At 44.7% G+C, this 19,734-nt stretch overlaps 1 protein-coding gene across 1 annotated transcript; it reads right to left on the bottom strand.

Moving 5' to 3' along the window:
• Positions 1–1,085: 1,085 nt before the first annotated feature.
• Positions 1,086–18,679, bottom strand: LOC124120329 (protein AAR2 homolog). Its single transcript, XM_046483130.2, has 5 exons — positions 18,535–18,679; positions 16,331–16,505; positions 11,035–11,135; positions 3,733–3,829; positions 1,086–1,886 (listed from the first exon to the last, which is right to left on the bottom strand). Exons 2-5 carry the CDS (start codon positions 16,495–16,497, stop codon positions 1,112–1,114), a joined length of 1,140 nt encoding a protein of 379 aa, XP_046339086.2. The 5' UTR covers positions 16,498–16,505; positions 18,535–18,679; the 3' UTR covers positions 1,086–1,111.
• Between the last annotated feature and the right edge of the window lie 1,055 nt (positions 18,680–19,734).

Here is a 19,734-nt window from a genome sequence, read left to right as displayed (position 1 = left end):
ACACACACACACACACACAGGTAATCAAGGTATCCATGAACATATATAATCACATAGTACAATGGAACAAAGGCTAAGCTCATATCCAAGTTGGTAAGTGATAACAGAGACGTGTTACGAAATGGCTGAGTAATGGCAATTAGGTTTTGCAATATGGCTGCTGTGGTGGCCATATTGAAAATCGGATCTGAACTTTTGTACGAATCAAATCATCATCGGTTGGAACAAGCAGATGAAGTCCCAGCTTCATTGGGAGGATGTTAACAACGGATGATGCACAACGGATATGGTACAACGGATGATGCACAACGGATATGGTACAACGGATGTGCACAACGGATGATGCACAACGGATATGGTACAACGGATGATGCACAACGGATATGGTACAACGGATGATGCACAACGGATATGGTACAACGGATGATGCACAACGGATATGGTACAACGGATGATTCACAACGGATATGGTACAACGGATGATGCACAACGGATATGGTACAACGGATGATGCACAACGGATATGGTACAACGGATGATGCACAACGGATATGGTACAACGGATGATGCACAACGGATATGGTACAACGGATGATGCACAACGGATATGGTACAACGGATGATGCACAATGGATATGGTACAACGGATGATGCACAACGGATATGGTACAACGGATGATGCACAACGGATATGGTACAACGGATGATGCACAACGGATATGGCACAACGGATGATGCACAACGGATATGGTACAACGGATGATGCACAACGGATATGGTACAACGGATGATGCACAACGGATATGGTACAACGGATGATGCACAACGGATATGGTACAACGGATGATGCACAACAGATATGGTACAACGGATGATGCACAACGGATATGGTACAACGGATGATGCACAACGGATATGGTACAACAGATGATGCACAACATATATGGTACAACGGATGATGCACAACAGATATGGTACAACGGATGATGCACAACGGACGACAAAACAAAAACAGTCAGGTGACTGAAAAGTTGCATTAGACCACTGGGCTACAAGGCCTGAAACCATTCAGATAAAAGACACCGTTAACACTAAATCCTGCATTCTTTTATTACTCAGTTTCAACAACTACAGGTGCATAGTCTTCAGGTTCAGCCATAAAATCCCATTGAAACTTTTCAGTTAAATGATCACAAAATTTCAGCCCCTTGCGTTTAAGGTTACCATCAACAGGATTTGACTGCAAGTTTGAGAAGAACTCTTGCAGCGTGGTGGTCAGGAAATTATTCTGTGACACAATATCAACAAAGAAATCTTCCGGTATGTCCCGAATCTGAAAATGAAGAACGGTCACCAGATGAAGAAAGAGTTCCGTATGGACGCACAGAGCCTCTTCGCTCGTACACAGAACATGAACCAGCTTCTTCCACTGTTCGAATGAATCATAGTTCTGACCAATCAGAAAACAGATGAATGCAAACTGTATTTCGCCGAGGACTCCGAGGGATGTGTCAGAATACCGCTCACTGAGAATGGTCTCCAGCAGGAAGGAAGAATCCATGCTGTATCGCGTGACCTCGGCGGGTGTGGCGCCAGACGGGTACCGACGTTTTGTGATGTTGCTGTACCGAATGCTGGTTCCTGGGATGACGGTCATGTGAGGGAGGAACTTCGTCTCGCTGTCTTCCGTCGATACAGCATCGCTAGATGAACTCGGGTCGGAATCGGTTTCCATCGACTGTTGTTCTCGGTCTCGCTTCCTGGACTGAGACGTGCTTGCCTTGGACTCGAACTGGGTGACGGAACGTACAAGGCCGTTGTCTGGCAGAACGTGCTCCAGCACAGTGTTGGATATGTGGCTTGTCATCGATACCCACTTCTTGTAGCTGCAACAAGACAAGATCACCATCATCATCATCATCATCATCATCATGGAGAACTCATCATTGCTAATGGCAATTTAAACGCTACCAGGACGATATGGTTCCAAGTCCCACTTGCACAAAGCAATCTTAGCGCTACAACTACCGTAAGCCTATGTTAAAGCATGGGAGTTACGATCATCTTAGAGCTACAACTACCGCAAGCCTATGTTAAAGCATGTGAGTTACGATCATCTTAGCGCTAAGATCGTTCTGTGCAAGTGGGCCCAGATCATGTTCTACCCTTGGTGCGACATAATGTCACGTCGCAGCAAGATAATGCACGTCCAAAATATTGAACTTGTAGTAACAGGCTTAAGTTGAGGTGAGGTGAAATGTGGTTTAACGTCGCGTACACGATTATTGCACTTATATAGCGACGTGCATGCACAATTAAGATCGATTTATTGTTTATACAGAAAATTTATAATTTATACAGAGAAAAAAAAAATCGAAATAAAAGGGGGGGGGGGGGGGGGGGTGCGCACCCAAGCACACACATACACACACACACACACACACACACACCCCTCACACCCCCCCCCAGCCCCCTCTGTATCTGCCCATGGTGGGTTTGTGTGGTTGCTTGTACTAGTCCAGAAGATTGTGTCACTTCTTTGCTGACACAGATACAGCGTCTATGAACACCAAATCTCCAGGGCAGGGATTACATATTTTGTTCCATGCTTACCCTAAAAATGATCCCACATTTAAAAAAACTATCAGAAGAACTAGTCCACTCTAGCTCACCTGACATTTAGACATCCACTTAACACAAATATAAATATAATCTGCATAAATACTGACAACTTTTTGGTTTGGTTTGGTTCATTATATTACGCCACACTCAGCAATATTCCTGCTATATGATGGCGGTCTGTAAATAATAGAGTCTGGACCGGACAATCCAGTGATTTACATCATGAACATCGATCCACGCAATTGGGATCGATGAGATGCATCAACCAGGTCAGCAAGCCTGACCACCCGATCCCGTTAGTCGCCTTTTACGACAAGCATAGTCGCCTTTTACGGCAAGCATGGGTTGCTGAAGACCTATTCTAACCCGGATCTTACTGGCAACGTGCTAGGTGGCCTCATTTCCATATTTACTGGATAGTGATAGCAGATCAAACAAGCGTTTAATACTCATATCCCCCAACAACATGACATGTCCAGTTGGTGCAAGGCAAGAAATATTGTCCGGTTTTCAAGATCTGCGCCGGAAATGAGCACTACCGCCATTTTCAGTCTAAGTCAAAGTCGTTGCCATGGAAACTCCATAATTTTCTTTTCTCAAAAAACCCAAACTATCAAAAGGCACACGTTCACCACTAGACCTATCTATGTGCCAAGTTTGGTTAAGATATCTGCCATGGTTTTTGAGTTCTGCTCCAGAAACAAAATGTGACGGACGGATGGACAGCACCACTTCCTATAATCACCCTTCCACTTCGTACAGGGAATATTTAGAAATTGTATACTGTTTGACATGATCCAGCGATTGGAGTACAACTGAAGACTTGTGTTGTTTGTGTGAAACATAACAATACCTGTCTTTATTACATGGGTTTGTGGATCACAGTTTTATTATGAGAGAGTGAGTATGGTTTTACGCCGCATTTTGCAATGTTCCAGCAATATCACAGCGGGGGACACCAGAAATGGCCTTCACACATTGTACCCATGTCGGGAATCGAACCCGGGTCTTTGGCGTGACGAGCAAACGCTTTAACCACTAGGCTACCTGACCGCCCCAGTTTTATTATGAACAATGATCAGCAGAGTCTACTATGTCTGTGACACATACTTTTCATATGGGTAGGGCCCAAGGAATCTGTCAAGTTCCTGCATGTTGGTCGAGAATCTCTCCATGTCCACTGCAGTCACTCCGTCGCTGGTCATGTCTGAAACAAGTTGTGGGTAAGTAGCATTTAATTGAGAAACAAGTTGTAGGTAAATAGCAGCGACCTGAAGGTTCAGTAAACTTCAAATGGAGGATCAATCTAATGAGTGAGTGAGTGAGTGATTTGGGTTTAACGCCGCTTTTAACATTATTCAAGTTATATCGCAGCGTGTCAGCTTAACGTGGGAGGAAAGCCCGAAGTGATGCAGGTCTCAAACGTTTACCACTTCGGTGAAACCAACGAGCACGAGTATGGTGCTGACAAACCTAGAAACATAATCGGGGAGAATAGGGATTCGAACCCACAATCATAGGTTTCTGGCGTGCCCAAGGGACGCAACTCTGCACAGCGAATCGCGGCGCCCCCTCAATCTAATGAGATTATAACACAGGACATGGCCAAGATTCGCCCTTAATATGCCCCTAGTGTATATTTTATAGTAAGCGAGTTCAGTTAAGACGCCGATTATAACAATATTCCATTTATATATTGGCATGTCAATCTTAATCTGGGACAAAAGCCCAAAGTGAAACCGGTCTCAGACATTAAGCACTTCGGTGGAACTCAAGGGACGCAACTCTGCACAGTGAATTGTGTTTGTTTGTTTGTTTGTTGTTTAACACCGCACTCAGCAATATTCAAGATACATGACGGTGGTTTGTAAATGTATAATCGCGTCTGAACCAGACAATCCACCCAATTGGGATACGATGACATGCATCAACCAAGTCAGCAAGCCTGACCACCTGATCCCGTTAGTCGCCTCCTACGACAAGCATAGTCGCCTTTTACGGCAAGCATTTGTGGTTGAAGACCTATTCTACTCCTCGTCTTTACAGGTTCAGTGAATTGTGGCACATCAGGCAACTAGTCGTCCGATCTCGTTAAAATCAGATCTTAGTTCTCGCCATCGCTAAACAAAGATCTGAGGACATCCCATTACGGGTCACGACAGAACGACCTTTCATCCGACCAATCAAAGCATAGCTTACCAGATCATGAAAGTGACTGTTGGATTGTACTTTCTAATCATGCAACCTCAAAAACGTTAACACAGGGTATTCCGAACGACAATTATGGCTTGTACGACTGATTCCGTCAAAATTATCGTCCATCTCTCGGTTCCGTGATATAAACATTTGAATGGAAGATGTGTTGCACAGTACATAGGATCACTGCCATACACTCTCAACCATATATTAGACATTCTGGAATGTTCGTTTGTTCAGGTTTCAAAATATTAATCGAGAACTGTGTCAATATATTTTTCAAGCGTAGACAGAAATGGAAGTCGCCAGGTTGAAACAAGTGCCGTAAAGCTCAAAAAAGCTGCTGTCTAATTGGCTGATGTCGACTTGGCTGATGTAATTTCAGTGGTCGGTCAACGTACACTAAAGGTCGTCCTGACGTGACCCTTAATGGGATGTCCTCAGATCTTTATTTAGCGGCAGGGAGAACATAGATCTGATTTTAATGAGATTGCTCGTCATCTCGTTCCCCCGCATATTGTGGCATAGCAGGTATATTGTTCATAGGGGGACCGAAAATAGTTTAGTATAATCTAAATATTTTTTACATTTGTATACTTATCCTGCATTACTCCGTATTGCATTTACTGCTGTCTTTGACAGAGAGACGAACAGTGTGAGATCCAGCTGCTGAAGAAAGTTGTCCCAACCAGCCCAGGAGGCAGCGCCCTCTCACAGTCGGCACGTGACCCTGAAGTCATGACGTCACACCAAAAGACATAACTGCTTTAAACATAACATCTGAAACTTCGTGTGGAGGTAGCGTAGCGAAAGGGAGGGCACTTAGACTTCGTAATGCAGGATAAATATTTAGATTTTACTAAATTTTTTAACTTATCCTGCATTACTCCGTATTGCATCTTTATCAGACGGCATGGCCGGTGGGCATACCTGCAGATGTGAACCATATTAAACCCTCGTCAAGGTCCGATGAATCCGCACCGCATACAAGTGATGACCGGAACATCTACGACTATTCCTGTCTTCAGGAAACAAGAGTCGATGCAAAAACGAAACGCCCGAATAGGTAACCGAAATACAATGAGGCGTGTTGCCAAAATATATAACTTACCGAAGAGCGAAAGCGAAACGCAGTAGAGCCCTCTAATCTGAGGCGATAAACACCAGAGAGTTCAACGGGCCCCGCTCGGGGAATTGAAGAATCAGCCGCGTCGGCGGCAAAATCTACGACCAATCCCAAGAGCGAATGCGAAAAGCAGGAGAGCCCTCTAGGCTGGAGGCAAGGAACACCGGTGAGGTCGACGGGCACCGCTCAGGTATCAGAGAAGCAGCGGCGTTGGCGTCGGCGCCGGTGTCCACATCAACTTCCATTCCTGTCGTCAGAGCGTTCGTCTAAGAGCGAATGCGGAACGCAAGAGAGCCGTCTCGTCTGGGGTGATAAACACCAGAGAGGTCGACGGGCCCCGCTCAGGGTATCGGAGAATCAGTGGCGTCGGAGATAGATAACCTGTTGGGCTACAACCAGGGACCAAAACTGTGAACGCCGGCGACAACTTTCAAGGCTACATCACGGAAGTAGTGGTTGGTGAAGGCGGTGTCCGATCGCCACGAACAGGCTTCCCTGAACGACTGGATGGAACAGTATACCGTGAAAAACCAGTGTAAATACAACCGCCCTGATCTCATTTTATTTCAGGTGATAGCCTTTGGGGGGAGGGTCCAATCCGGCGGCTCATAAGCTTTAAGGAAGACCGCCCGGAGCCACAGGGAAAAGTATTCCGGCTGACCAACGACTGCAACGAAGGGGAGACCGGCAGAAAAAAGGTGTTTCCTAGACTTGCGGCAGTCTTTCGATCGTAGAATAACCTTCAGTGCCCTTACTGGGCATAATGACGCTCATCCTCATCCTCGGCACCCACACTGGACGAGGGGGGGGGGGGACAAGGAATGATCTATCAGGCTGTCCTGGGAGTTGAGTCTTTACGCTGACGTCCCAGTACAGTCCATGATGAACGGCGCCCTGGGTACCGCATTCGAACCGGGCACGGGAGACGTCGAGGGCGTGCTGTACACCGACTCGAGCGGCAGTAGTCAAAACCAGTAGAAACATCCGTCTTCGTAGAAGGAAGACGAGGGGAGTGGATCGAAGGGCGTTGAAGACCACATTCAGATCCAACGCAGTCGGTTCGAACTTGGTCTTCAGGTCTTCAAGACTGAATGAGCGCAGCCATGCCCGTAGGTCGGGAATTTTCGTCTTTCTCCGATCGTCCGAGATGGCCAGAACGGAGTAGATGGCGACCAGGTATGTGGGGGTGGTAAGCCCTTCAACCGACGGGTGCTACGCAAGTACAGAAGGAACTGATCCAGGATCTGCGGTGACGCTGTCATCGGATCCTGGTGTTTGTCAGAACAAAATGCCTGGAACAAGCATCATTTATCAGCATACAGTCCCCCTGTAGATGGACGGTGGGCTGAAGCAATAGCCTTGGTCGCTCTAGCCGAATAGCCCTTGGCTTTCTGCATGCGTGTCAGGCGTGCAGACGATAACATGCGGGTATGAGGGTGTGGCAACAGACCGTGTGGATGGAGCAGAAAGTTGGACCACACCGGAAGTTCCAGGGGTTGTCTCTGGCTATGTTTCGGAGGTCGATAACCCAACTTCTGGCTGACCATTAATGCGAGACCAAAGTCAATGGCAGGGGTCGAGTGGCCTGGATCTCTGAAGAACTGTGGGAGGGAGAACCGGAGACGGAAAAGCGTACGCGCGTAATCCTTCTCAGGAACGATGGAAGGCTTCGACTGCCACAGCAGTCGTATGCGGCACAGCTGGAATGGAAGACGACAGCTGGCCACATTCAGATATGAGGCAAACAGATCTAGGGTTGGGGTGTCGACCGTTTGACATAGTCTGGCCCGAGGAGCCGGAGAGCGTGAGGCGTCGGAGAGCTTGAGGCGCCTGGAACGCCGAAGATGGTGATTCTCGGGGGCGCCAGTCGAGTTTGTAGCGCCGGGAGAGGGGCGAGTACTCTGGGTCCGCAAACACCACACTACGGTGACGTCGTCAGAGGACACGATCAACAGGGCGTGACCGAGAATGCACTGTCAGCAAGTGACGTCCTGGATAAGCCTTTATCTCGAGGCTGTTGCTGTGCCAATGGTGTTGATCTCTGGATCACAGGTGGTCACAATGTGGGCTGGTGTGGGCCACTAGCCACTGACAAGGTGGCAGGGGAGGTAGTCAGCAACAGGGGTCTGCGATTGCGTACCGTCGGTACGATTCGGAAAAAGGTGTGATCGCCTGCGAGACAACCTCAAGTAGACGAAGTAAACCAGCTTCACAATCGACCGCCGGTGCATCGACGTAACCGGGTAGTAGGAAGTCGAGGCAATATGGCCATTGCACGAAGTAATGAGATCGTTTTCATCCCTGAAGCGGCGTATAAGTACTCCTGTTCTTATATCGAGGTGACGATGGAGGACGACAACACGATACGAGGCAGGTATGCAACAGGGGTCAGTGGGACGGCCGAGGGACTTTAAGTATCAAATCGACACTGTGTCCGGTAGTCAAGTCGGAAGATAGGAAGGTGTCGTAGTCGAAAAGATAAAACCGGACGAAGGAAGGCGATCTTTTCCATCCCTTGAACGCCTATAGGCGCTATCGTTCTTATAGCGAAGGGTTGATGAAACAAGGTTCCTCGTGACAGCCGTGTTGGTAGAGGAGGTCTATTGTTTCAACATCCGTGCATGGATGGACTGCGACAGGCGCCTGGTTGAGTGGTATCACCAAGCTTACAGGTAGACATGGAAACCAATCTGTAGAAATACATGGCAAACCTTGCCATGGTAAGTTGACCTAAATCCGGTCGGAGTTGTTGACAGTCCGAGTACTTGACACGTGACATGTAAATCACTCTGCGCAGTAGCCGAGAAAACCGCCTTGGAGTCGGAACTGAGGTGCAAACTCCACACACAGACAATCCTCAATGAACTGTGTGAGAGACGATCAAGTGGTGTACCCGAGTTTTGCGATAAAACACAGAACCCCATGGGCGTCGAGGAAAACCCGGGGAGCGCCGAGGAAGAATCTCTTTCAGGAACGCTGGCGCTAGGGTAGGGTAGAACAGCGTTGATGTCTGCGATGTCGACGAAGTAAACTCTTTGTAAGTGGATGTCGTCGTCGAATCTGATACAGACGCTGTTCACATGACGCTCTGTTTCGATGGAAACCCGCAGGTCATCTCTTCGGAATCATAGCGCTTTAAACGACGGGATTATGGATAACATCTCAGTGGGCAAGTTGAATCAGACCAACTGTCTATTGGTTGAAAAGATTCCACCCAGGAAGTAGAACGATAGTCACGATCCCGAAGACCGACGGGAGAGTAGCGACAGGAGCCGCGACAGTTGTTTCACCATGCTTCTCCGTGTGACGAGTTATGAGACGGCAGCAAGAGAAGAGGGCAGTGGCGCCAGGGAGGCGATTGCCGATGGTGCCCCTTAAGCCGCAGTAGAAGATCGGATGGTCGGCTCGTTGATCTGAGCTTGATAAAGCTTGTTGATCTGAAGCTTACTGAGCGCCGAAGGCATCAGAGGATGCGGAGGCGCCGGAGCGCGGAGACATCAGAGGCGCCGGAGGCGCCGAGTCATCAGAGGCGCCAGGAGCGCCGAATCATTGGAGGCGCCGAGACATCAGAGGCGCCAAGCGCCGAGTCATCGGAGGCGCCGGGACATCAGAGGCACCTGAGGCGCCAGGACTTCGGAGGAATCGGAGGCGCCGGGAGCGCCGGGACATCAGAGGCGCCGGGAGCGCCGGGACATCAGCGTTGAAGGTGTTGGAGACCGTGAACGGTCGTATGTCGTGCCAGGGGAGGCAGACTCTACGTTGGGAGCGCTGGAGCCGCCGGTGGAGTAGGAGACCGTGAACGGTCGTATGTCGTGCCATGGGAGGCAGACTCTACGTTGGGAGCCGCCGTGAAGCTCCGCTGAGCGCTGCTGCCGTCAACGTAGGTGGGGGTCGACGAGCACTTTGAGCGAGGTGTGTCCTGGATACTCGCATGAGCTGAAGGATCACAGCGACGAATGACTGCAACATCGGCACTGCCTTGTGAAAGTACAGGGCGTCGTACAATCACGGCAGAAAGGGGCGGCCCCGACCAGATTTGTTCCCGCGGCAACAAGTGCAGCGAGGCAGAAAATCTGGAATTTAAGCAAAACATAACTATGTGGCAAAGCCACAAAGTGCGGGAAGCATAATGTGTGGCCAATCACAAAGTATGGGAAGCATAAAGTAACTCAAAAACAGTATATTTTATTAAAGTTTATGAGATAAACAAGTACGCTAAAAGGGAGCGAAAAGGCAAAGCCTTAAGCAAACACGTAACCATGTGGCAAAACCACAGAGTACGGGAGACATAATGTAACTCAAAAACTTCGTATTATATTGAAGTTTATGAGAAGAAACAATTACGCTGAGAGGTAGCGAAAAGGCAAGGCTTTAAGCACACCAAAACAACATACATAAATGTAATGTATTACCCAAGCCAAAGAGAGAATTCAAAACGCAGAGCACGACATTACGTGGCCACGTGGTGAATGGCCAAAATGGCGGGAAAGAAAACAAAATGGCGGGAACAACATTGCGCCCGTAAATTACTGTGACGTGAGCCACAGACGAGCGATAAACGTTACGAATGGGAAGACCCTAAGGTCACGGCCCATAACAGGTAACAATGTAGCAGCATATAATGAATGTAGAAACACGCAAAATATAAAAAACAAATAATAAGCTTTAATTTCCAAAAGGGATACAAAGTACGTCCGTCCGTGGAGGTGACAAAGCAGTTATGTCTTTTGGTGTGACGTCATGACTTCCGGGTCACGTGCCGACTGTGAGAGGGCGCTGCCTCCTGGGCTGGTTGGGACAACTTTCTTCAGCAGCTGGATCTCACACAGTTCGTCTCTCTGTCAAAGACAGCAGTAAATGCAATACGGAGTAATGCAGGATAAGTTAAAAAATTAGTTATATCCCTCAGTTCCTTGTAAGCGTGTTCGTTGTAAACGTTGTTTACTGTAGTTATAGATGGACCCAATGCTGCATAGCCGCAAGTTTTGCCTAATATTCACTTCTCAGAACTTACAAAAATGTGTGTCTGAATAATTATCTCAGCCTCAATAGGGTTAAGCCAAAAAGCCAAAATAATGAATTACACCTACCTTCCGTCACCTTGTCCCATTTCCGGACTACAATCTCCCTTGGCTGAAAGTTGTGGAAGAATCCACTTCTAGGGGCGGTCTGCCCCTCCTTGTTGCATGCACTGAAACATGGAATGTTCCATTGATTCTAGGGGGAGATGGGATAGAAACATAAAGCACCTGGTAAGTGAGTGAGAATGGTTTTACTTGGGACGGGTGTGGCCAAATACAGGGGGAGGTAACAGCATGGTTTGTTATCATAGAACGGAGAGTATCATCAACGTGATAAACCAACCCGATAAACTTGGTATCACCATCCGATAAATATGCAAATGAGGTCACCTTGACAGAATGTATAATTAATACAATGCCTACTTGTGTAGGAAAAAGCATGTCCGAGCATTTTTATGATATTTAAAACAAGCATCCATGGAAAAAAATACAAGGGGCGTACAAGGATAAGGTTTTTAAATACCATAAAAACCCGAGGGGAAGTGTGTTATCTAACTTATAAACCTAAAAAAGAAACTTAAAACAACAATATTTATCAATATTTTTTATGTTTCAAACACACTTCCCATGAACCTCAGGAGACGGGCATTAAATATCTGTTGTTGGCGTACAGTACTTGAAAAAGCATTGTGATTTATCAACGCCTCTGTAGCCTTGTGGTACACTCACAGGGCTACAGATACAAGGGTTGCGTTTTCGAACCTCGGGAATATAAGGAAAACATATGTTATTGATTTTACATCACATTATATTATAACATATTATATAGCTAATATCCTGGGGATATTATAACATATTATATAGCTAATATCCTGGGGATATTATAACATATTATATAGCTAATATCCTGGGGATATTATAACATATTATATAGCTAAAATCCCGCATTGTACCCATGTCGGGAATCGAACCTGGGTTTCGGGCATGACGTGCGAACGCTTTAACCACTAGGCTACCCGACCGCCCCTCAGAGACTTGGAAAGAGATAGATCTTGAGTTACTTGTTCATATATTTCTGAAATTAATCCTTTGCATTTGTTAAGTCAAAGTCAGACCAATGCTATTTGTCCAAAATTTGGTTGGTTGGTTCGTTGTTTAACGCCCCATTCCGCAATTTTTCCAGCTATATGACAGCGGTCTGTAAATAATTGAGTCTGGACCAGACAATCCAGTGATTGATATCATGAGCATCGATCCACGCAATTGGGATCGATGACATGCATGAACCAAGTCGGCGAGTCTGACCACATGATCCCGTTTTACGACAAGCAAGGGTTGCTGAAGACCTATTCTACCCCAGAATCTTCACGGGTCCATTTGTCCAAGAAGGTTATCTAAAGCTTCATGTAAACATATTGATGATTTGATATCATCCACTGATTTACCCACCCTAAATAAGGAAACTAGGAGACGGACCCGTCCGTTTGATATTTATATCTATGCATAAAAATTCAGAGTGACAAAACACAAGACATCTTCCCAAGGCAAGGGAGTTAGCTATGAAAGTCCAGTTTCCACCCTTGCCGAACTGGACTGGAAATTCTGGGCTCAATCGCAGTGCCAGCAGTGGTTATTACGAGTTATGTCTTTCCATGTCCCTCCTATTGACCAATCAGATTCCATCTCTCATATCACTTGCAGTTGTTTCAAACACAATGGCAGCGCCTAACCAAGATAATCAAGATATATTTTGAAATAAAATGGTTCATAACCCATGAAGTGCATCAAATCTCTTGAGAACTTTGATTAAAAACAGGAAAAGATTTGCAAAATATTTGTCGACACCCAGTTGATGGTACACATGCTTTGTAAAATCTGCAGTCACCGAAATCTGCTCATTGAAATCCATGTTGTTTATGAACCGGATGTCTAGTTCGTTATGCAATTTTGATTGGACTATGCATGGATTCATGAGTCAAGCCAAAATGTAACTCTGAAGTTTCAGCCTAGTTCGGCAAGGTTGGGAACTGGACTTTAATAGTCAGTTACCGCCCTTGCCTAGAGAAGATGTCCACAAGACCGTATGACAAGATTGATGACTTCAACTTTCTAATAGTCAGTGGATGGATGGATGGATGGATGGATGGAAGGGTGGAAGGGTGGTTGGGTGGGTGGATGGAAGAGTGGGTGAATGATGGATGGATGGAAGGGTGGTTGGGTGGAAGAGTGGGTGGGTGGATGGATGGATGGATGGATGGATGGAAGCAGATTCCATTGTTATATGTTCAGGATTTCCTTCTCACATCTAGTAAAAGGATGTTTGTTCAGTGTGTGTGATGTAATCTGTCTGTCTTGGGCATTTGTCCATACCAATATAATGCACATATTTCTGCCCTGGTAGAAAGTTTCCCTTTAGCTAGATGTGCGATCCTACAGTGTGACAGATAACAGGAGATAGATTAAGCTCTAAGCATATCCCAAGGAAATCCTGAAACTAAAACAACAAACAAACATACAAAGTATTTACTTTCTTAATTCACTTTTTGTGAGCTTCAACGACACAAAAGGCATCAGTGATGTTCAACTCATAAATTTTAATTTAAGATGCTCAGAATATATTTCTATATACTTTTATCCAATGTTAAATAAAATCAAAATCTCTACAAATATTTATTCAACTGGTGTTGTGTCCAAAGGCTTTAACATGTCCTTGTGTATAGTCACTAGGGATAGCATAGTTATCCAACACTGCAGTTTGAAATAATATCATAAACAATATCAGTTGAAAGACATCACTGTGCAACATTTAGATATGTCTTTGTTTCATCTGAACATTGTTCTTTACTAAGGTGAATCAGTGCACTCTCATACTAGCTCTGTTTGCAAATAATTTGGGTTGCAGGTGTGTTTTTAAACCGAATAAAAAGAACATGGTTATATGTATTGCAACAATAGACATTTTGCTAGTGGACGATAACAAACTTGTCAAAATGTGTAGGGAATCTCTTGGTTTTTTTCAGGTGCAGATGACAGAACGCTTGCAATTTATTGTGGTACGTATCACAATACTCGAGTCAATATTGCAACAAATTGCAATATGAAAGTCAGGTCAACTCCCATCACTATACATAACTAACATCCTCTCACTCACCACATGGATGTCTGTAGGGCTTGAGATTCATGGTATTCGAGCGAGTAGTATAGACTGACAGTTCTCGACCACTTCCACTAGAGCCAGATTTATATACCTAACCACCACTACAGTAGGAATTTTTTATGTCAAAATGATTATGCGATTCGGCGATCATCATGAGATCATATTAAAAGAAACATCAATAAAAAATTCCCTCTGTAGTGGTGGTATAGGTATATTAATCTGGCTCTAGTGGAAGTGGTCCAGAACTGTCATTGTCTATACTACTACGGCCATAATGTCATGGACAAAATTCATGAAAGTATAGTTAGTTCCTGGAGACTGAAGGCAAAACTCAGAGTTTATTTAAATCCCTTGTGATGACGTATATAATATGAAGCCAATGATATGTTTTTGTCGCAATCTGAATCTGGGCAAACATGGAACATGGAAGAGGTACAGTGGTTTGATTTGGTTTGTTGTTTTACACCGCACTCGGCAATATTCAAGCTATATGACGGCGGTCTGTAAATAATCGAGTCTCGGCCAAACAATCCAGTGATTTACATCATGAGAATCTATCCACAGGTCAGTGAGCCTGACCACCTGATCCTGTTAGTCGCCTTTTACAACAAGCATTAGTCGCCTTTTACGACAAGCATAGTCGCCTTTTACGACAAGCATAGTCGCCTTTTACGACAAGCATTGTCGCCTTTTACGACAAGCATAGTCGCCATTTACGACAAGCATAGTCGCCTTTTACGACAAGCATTGTCGCCTTTTACGACAAGCATAGTCGCCTTTTACGACAAGCATAGTCACCTTTTACGACAAGCATAGTCACCTTTTACGACAAGCATGGGTTGCTGAAGACCTGTTCTACCCCGGGTCTAGTGTGTGGTTAATACACCATCCCAGGGGACTCCAACATTGAATACGATTTTACCAATCTCAATAAAGAAGGAAGAAACTTTTTATATGACAACCTCTTATCATCCATGAAACACACAATGCCATTTTTAGAAAGATGTCAGATGTAACAAATGTTATATTTGGGATAACACTTTCTAAGTAAAGTACAGATTCTCGTATTCTTTTGGGGTTTGCGTCCCGTCCGAGATTCGAACCCACACTGCCAGAGTGAGGCACCAAATCGCCAGCACACAAAGTCAGTGATCTAACCCACTCAGCCACCGAGGCTTCCACAACATGAGAGTCTGAGAAAAGTCTGTGGATCTGTACTTTACTAAGAAAGTGTTATCCCACATAAAACATTTGTTACGCTTATAATCAAGCTAATTATGAAATGAAATTCACCGAGTGTGAAGATGGATCAAAATATTCTAGTTGGTTTACTTCCATTTCAGATGGAATCTTTACACCTTTGTGAGAATGGGTGAGTGAGTGAGTGAGTATGGTTTTACGCCGCTTTTAGCAATATTCAAGCAATATCACGGCGGGGGACACCAGAAATGGCCTTCACACATTGTACCCATGTCGGGAATCGAACCCGGGTCTTCGGCGTGACGAGCGAACACTTTAACCACCAGGCTACCCGACCGCCCCTGAGAATGGGTGAGTGAGTTGGGTTTAACGCCGCTTTTAACAGTATTCAAGTTATATCGCGGTGTCAGCTTAATGTGGGAGGAAAGCCCGAACTGATGCAGGTCTCAGACATTTACCACTTTTGTGAAACCCACGAGTACAGATATGGTGCTGACAAACCTAGAAACATAATCGGGGCTAACCGGGATTCGAACCCACATTCATAGGTTTCTGGCATGCCCAAGGGACGCAACTCTACACAGCGAATTGCAGCGCCTTAGACAACTGGGCCACCCGTTCCCCTACATCTTTGTGAGCATCCTGTGATACAAACTTGCAATACAACAAAGAATAACACTAGGGTTCAATTTCCCTACATCTTCCCAAGGCAAGGGAGTTAACTGACTACATAAGTCCAGTTTCCATCCTTGCCGAACTAGGTTGGTATTATGGAGTTATATTTTTGCTGGACTAACGAGTCTATGCATAGTGCAATCAAAATTGTGCATCGAAATCGAAATACGGTTCGTAAACTGTCATGCAGATTTCAGGATGTGCAAAGCATGTGCACCGCAAACTCGTTGTCAACAGATATTTCCAAATCTTTTCATGTTTTAAATGACTTTTAAAGTCAGTTAACTCTCTTGCCTCGGGATGATTATTTACTTGTGGAGGGAGGACACGCACCTGAAGTACACAAAGTGGATTCCTGGGGGTATCATCTTGACCCCGCGGAAGTTCGGCCCCACTTGCCAGGAATCGTAGTCGATGCCGAACTCTGTGCTGACCGGGACATCCAGGAAGATGAACGTAGCCCCCTCTTTGAACAACACCTGAGCCGTTTGTTGGTCCATTGTGAAACCTAGAAATCATAAACAATGCAATTTCCATGACAACAAATGAAAATAGCATGGTGCATCAGAGCTCCAGACAAGCTGAACATTTGCATAAATACACAACATAAATCACAATTGACCAATTAATGTTTTGTGTACAAATACGCATATCACTGCACATGGGTAGCTGATCCCAAACATCTGGTATCAATTCCATGCCCTGCTGATTTGGGCTGGGACGAGTCCAAATTTATTACCAGCAGAGGTAGAAACTAACAGTTTTCGTCCACTAGTCCTTATAATCATAACATATAGCAAAACCCTGAAAAAGGGCCAATTTCTACTGGTCCTTATGATACCTTAACTATTGGGCAGTTTGGCAAGGACTACGTACAGGACTAGTGCCAATTTCTAACATTGTCCTATCCACCCTTACCCAACCCTACCCAGGTACCCGCTGTAGGTTTCAAGAGATAGGTACAAAATGTCAGATTGGGAATAGTTTAACAAAAGTTTGGTAAAAAGTATTTAAAAAGAGAATCTCACCCAAGTGTCTTTTGATATCAAACATATCAACACGAGATGGGCTTGCCAAAATATTATTATTGTTATTATTATTATTGGTTGTTTTGATTACAACCCGAGTGACTGAGTGCTCTAAAGCCAAGGTGAGTGAGTGAGTTGGTTTTAACACCAGTTTTAACAGTATTCCGGTCATATCACGGCGTGTCAGCTTAATGTGGGAGGAATTAAGCCAGAAATGATGCAGGTCTCAGACGTTTACCACTTCGGTGAAACCCATGAGCACAGATATGGTGCTGACAAACCTAAAAAACATAATTGGGCTGGATTGGGATTCGAACCCACAATCATAGGTTTGTGGTGTGCCAAAGGGATGCAACTCTGCACAGCCAATCACAGCTCTAGAGCCTAGGAGGAGTGATCTGAGCCCCTAGACCCAATGTAAGTCTCTCTAGAGTGATTTCAGCCTGGAGTTAGAGTTGGGCCTCCTACAGGGTCCAGGTTAGAATAGCTAGGACCCCAAGCAATCCCTTGACCGACACGTAAAACACGAAACATACTGACCCAAAAAAGTGACGATATATATATATATATACCTGCACATAAACCAACATCTTCCCGAGGCAAGAGAGTTAACTGACTTTAAAAGTCCAGTTTCCACCCTTGCCGAACTAGGCTGGAATTCCTAGGCGCTATCTTAGCGCCACCGGTGGCTATTACCAGTTATGTCCCTTCTAAGCCTCTCCTTTAGACCAATCAGATTCCACCTCTCTTATCACTTGCATTTGCTTCAAACAAAACAGTGGCGCCCAGTCAAGACGATTTGATCGATAATCAATGTCTATGTTGTGATAAAACGGGTCTTACATCGTGCAATGCGTGAGCACCTTGATTAAAAACATGAAAAGATTTGGAAAATATCTATTGACAACGAGTTGGCGGTGCACATGCTATGCAAATCCTGCAATCGATGGAAATCTGCAGGACACTTTACGAACCGGATTTCGATTTCGATGCACGCTTTTGATTGGACTATGCATAGACCCGTTAGTCCAGCCAAAATGTAACTCCATAATACCAGCCTAGTTCGGCAACCTTTATAGTCAGTAAACTCGCCTTGCCTTGGGAAGATGACAAACCAACGAGCGTGTAACACTATGTGGGGGATTTATATTACTTAAGAATTGACTTCAATAATCTTATACCGAGTAGATAAAGTAGTAGATTCTAGATCTACAGTAAATGTTAATTTCCAAATATTTTAGAAAGAACAAATGGGGATATTTCAACTGATCTTTGTGTGCAGTTGTGTCTGAGCCTGAGGAAGCATTCGACAACAAGCCTCGCTGTCAAGACCACACTGACTACCACGGAACGGTCACCGTGCGGTCATTCCAGACCCTATCGAGGCTCTCGGCTACCAGAAGTCTATTTCCAAATTTGAACATTCTGAAGTGAATAAGAATCCATTTATAACATGTTCAGTTTAGATTTTAAAAGCAAATAACATTTTCTATGACCATGTCAACTTACGCCACCAACACCACAGATTCTCAGATCATGACAGCGTAAGCAGAGTTTCCACGTGCTGTACGTAAGACCTCTGTTTTGAACGTTTTCCAAACGATAACCACTTCCTCCAAGGGACGTCACTCTAGCCTACCACACTTCGCTCCCATTTTCAAGGTTATTTTGAAAGCTCATGTTCAAATCTCGTATATATGGAGATTGCACGAAAATGTTTGTATATAGCGTATGTTTTACAAATGATTCATTTCAAAGTAATCATACTAAAAAAGAAAACATATGCTAAAATAAGTGTGATTATGTAAGCAGAATTTTCATTATTTTTTTACAAATTGGTATTACAATTGGAATTCGTGTTAAGAATGAAATATTTAGCCAAGTACTTTCTAATCAGGACCTCTTATGAAAAGTTTCTGAAACTAATACAGTTTGATGACGATAGTCTCATATTTAAGCTGTCTCTAATATTGTATTATATATTTCACAAAGAACAGTCCGTTTGTGAACAAATGTCTTTTTGTTACTATCACAGCATATACTAAGGTGCGTTCATTTTAACATTTACGCCTTAATTTTAATATGATGTACTATTGTTTTGTTTTTTGACACATATATGAATAAACTGTCGTGTTAATTAAACTTTCAACTTGCATTAATGACTATTGGCACTATATTCACTCACTTCAATGGATTTTACTGGAAAAGACTATTCTAAGCTTGATCTGTGTCGATAGTCAAGATCGCAATTCGGGGCGGTCGGGTAGCCTTGTGGGTTAAAGCGTTTGCTCGTCATGCCGAAATCCCGGGTTCGATTCCCGACATGGCTACAATGTGTGAAGCCCATTTCTGGTGTCCCCCGCCGTGATATTCCTGGAATATTGCTAAAAGCGGCGTAAAACCATACGAACGAACGAACGATTTCGTTTCTATTTCGAGGTAATCGTTTTCCCAAAAATGAGGTTGGCTCAAAAACAAACCCTTTCCATGAACGACGGGCAAAACGATGATAAAATATTTGCACAAATATATTGGACTCGTTTACAATTCTTAAATGAAGTTTCTCTCTGGAGCTACCAGGACTACGGCATGTTGAGGAACGCAGCACTCTTTCGCGTCTCGTAGTAGGCGACTAACTTGGATTCGGCTATCAGGTTTGTGAGTTTGTTGACAGCGTGTATTCATACCCGCGGGGTTTATATCAACCGC

The sequence above is a fragment of the Haliotis rufescens genome, unplaced genomic scaffold, assembly GCF_023055435.1.
Source record: "Haliotis rufescens isolate VD_foot unplaced genomic scaffold, xgHalRufe1.0.p SCAF_24, whole genome shotgun sequence".
Taxonomy (NCBI): Eukaryota; Metazoa; Mollusca; class Gastropoda; order Lepetellida; family Haliotidae; genus Haliotis; species Haliotis rufescens.
The sequence above is the reverse complement of the archived record's forward strand: the minus strand, read 5'-3'. Positions and strand labels throughout refer to the sequence as shown.

Bases quoted from the DNA above. Each gene is read 5' to 3' on its own strand.
- LOC124120329 (XM_046483130.2), bottom strand. From the start codon at position 16,497: ATGGACCAACAAACGGCTCAGGTGTTGTTCAAAGAGGGGGCTACGTTC. The intron at 3,830-11,034 runs GTAGGTGTAATT...AACTTGTTTCAG, and splicing joins ATGGGACAAGGTGACGGAAG to ACATGACCAGCGACGGAGTG. The intron at 1,887-3,732 runs GTATGTGTCACA...GTCTTGTTGCAG, and splicing joins GGGCCCTACCCATATGAAAA to CTACAAGAAGTGGGTATCGA.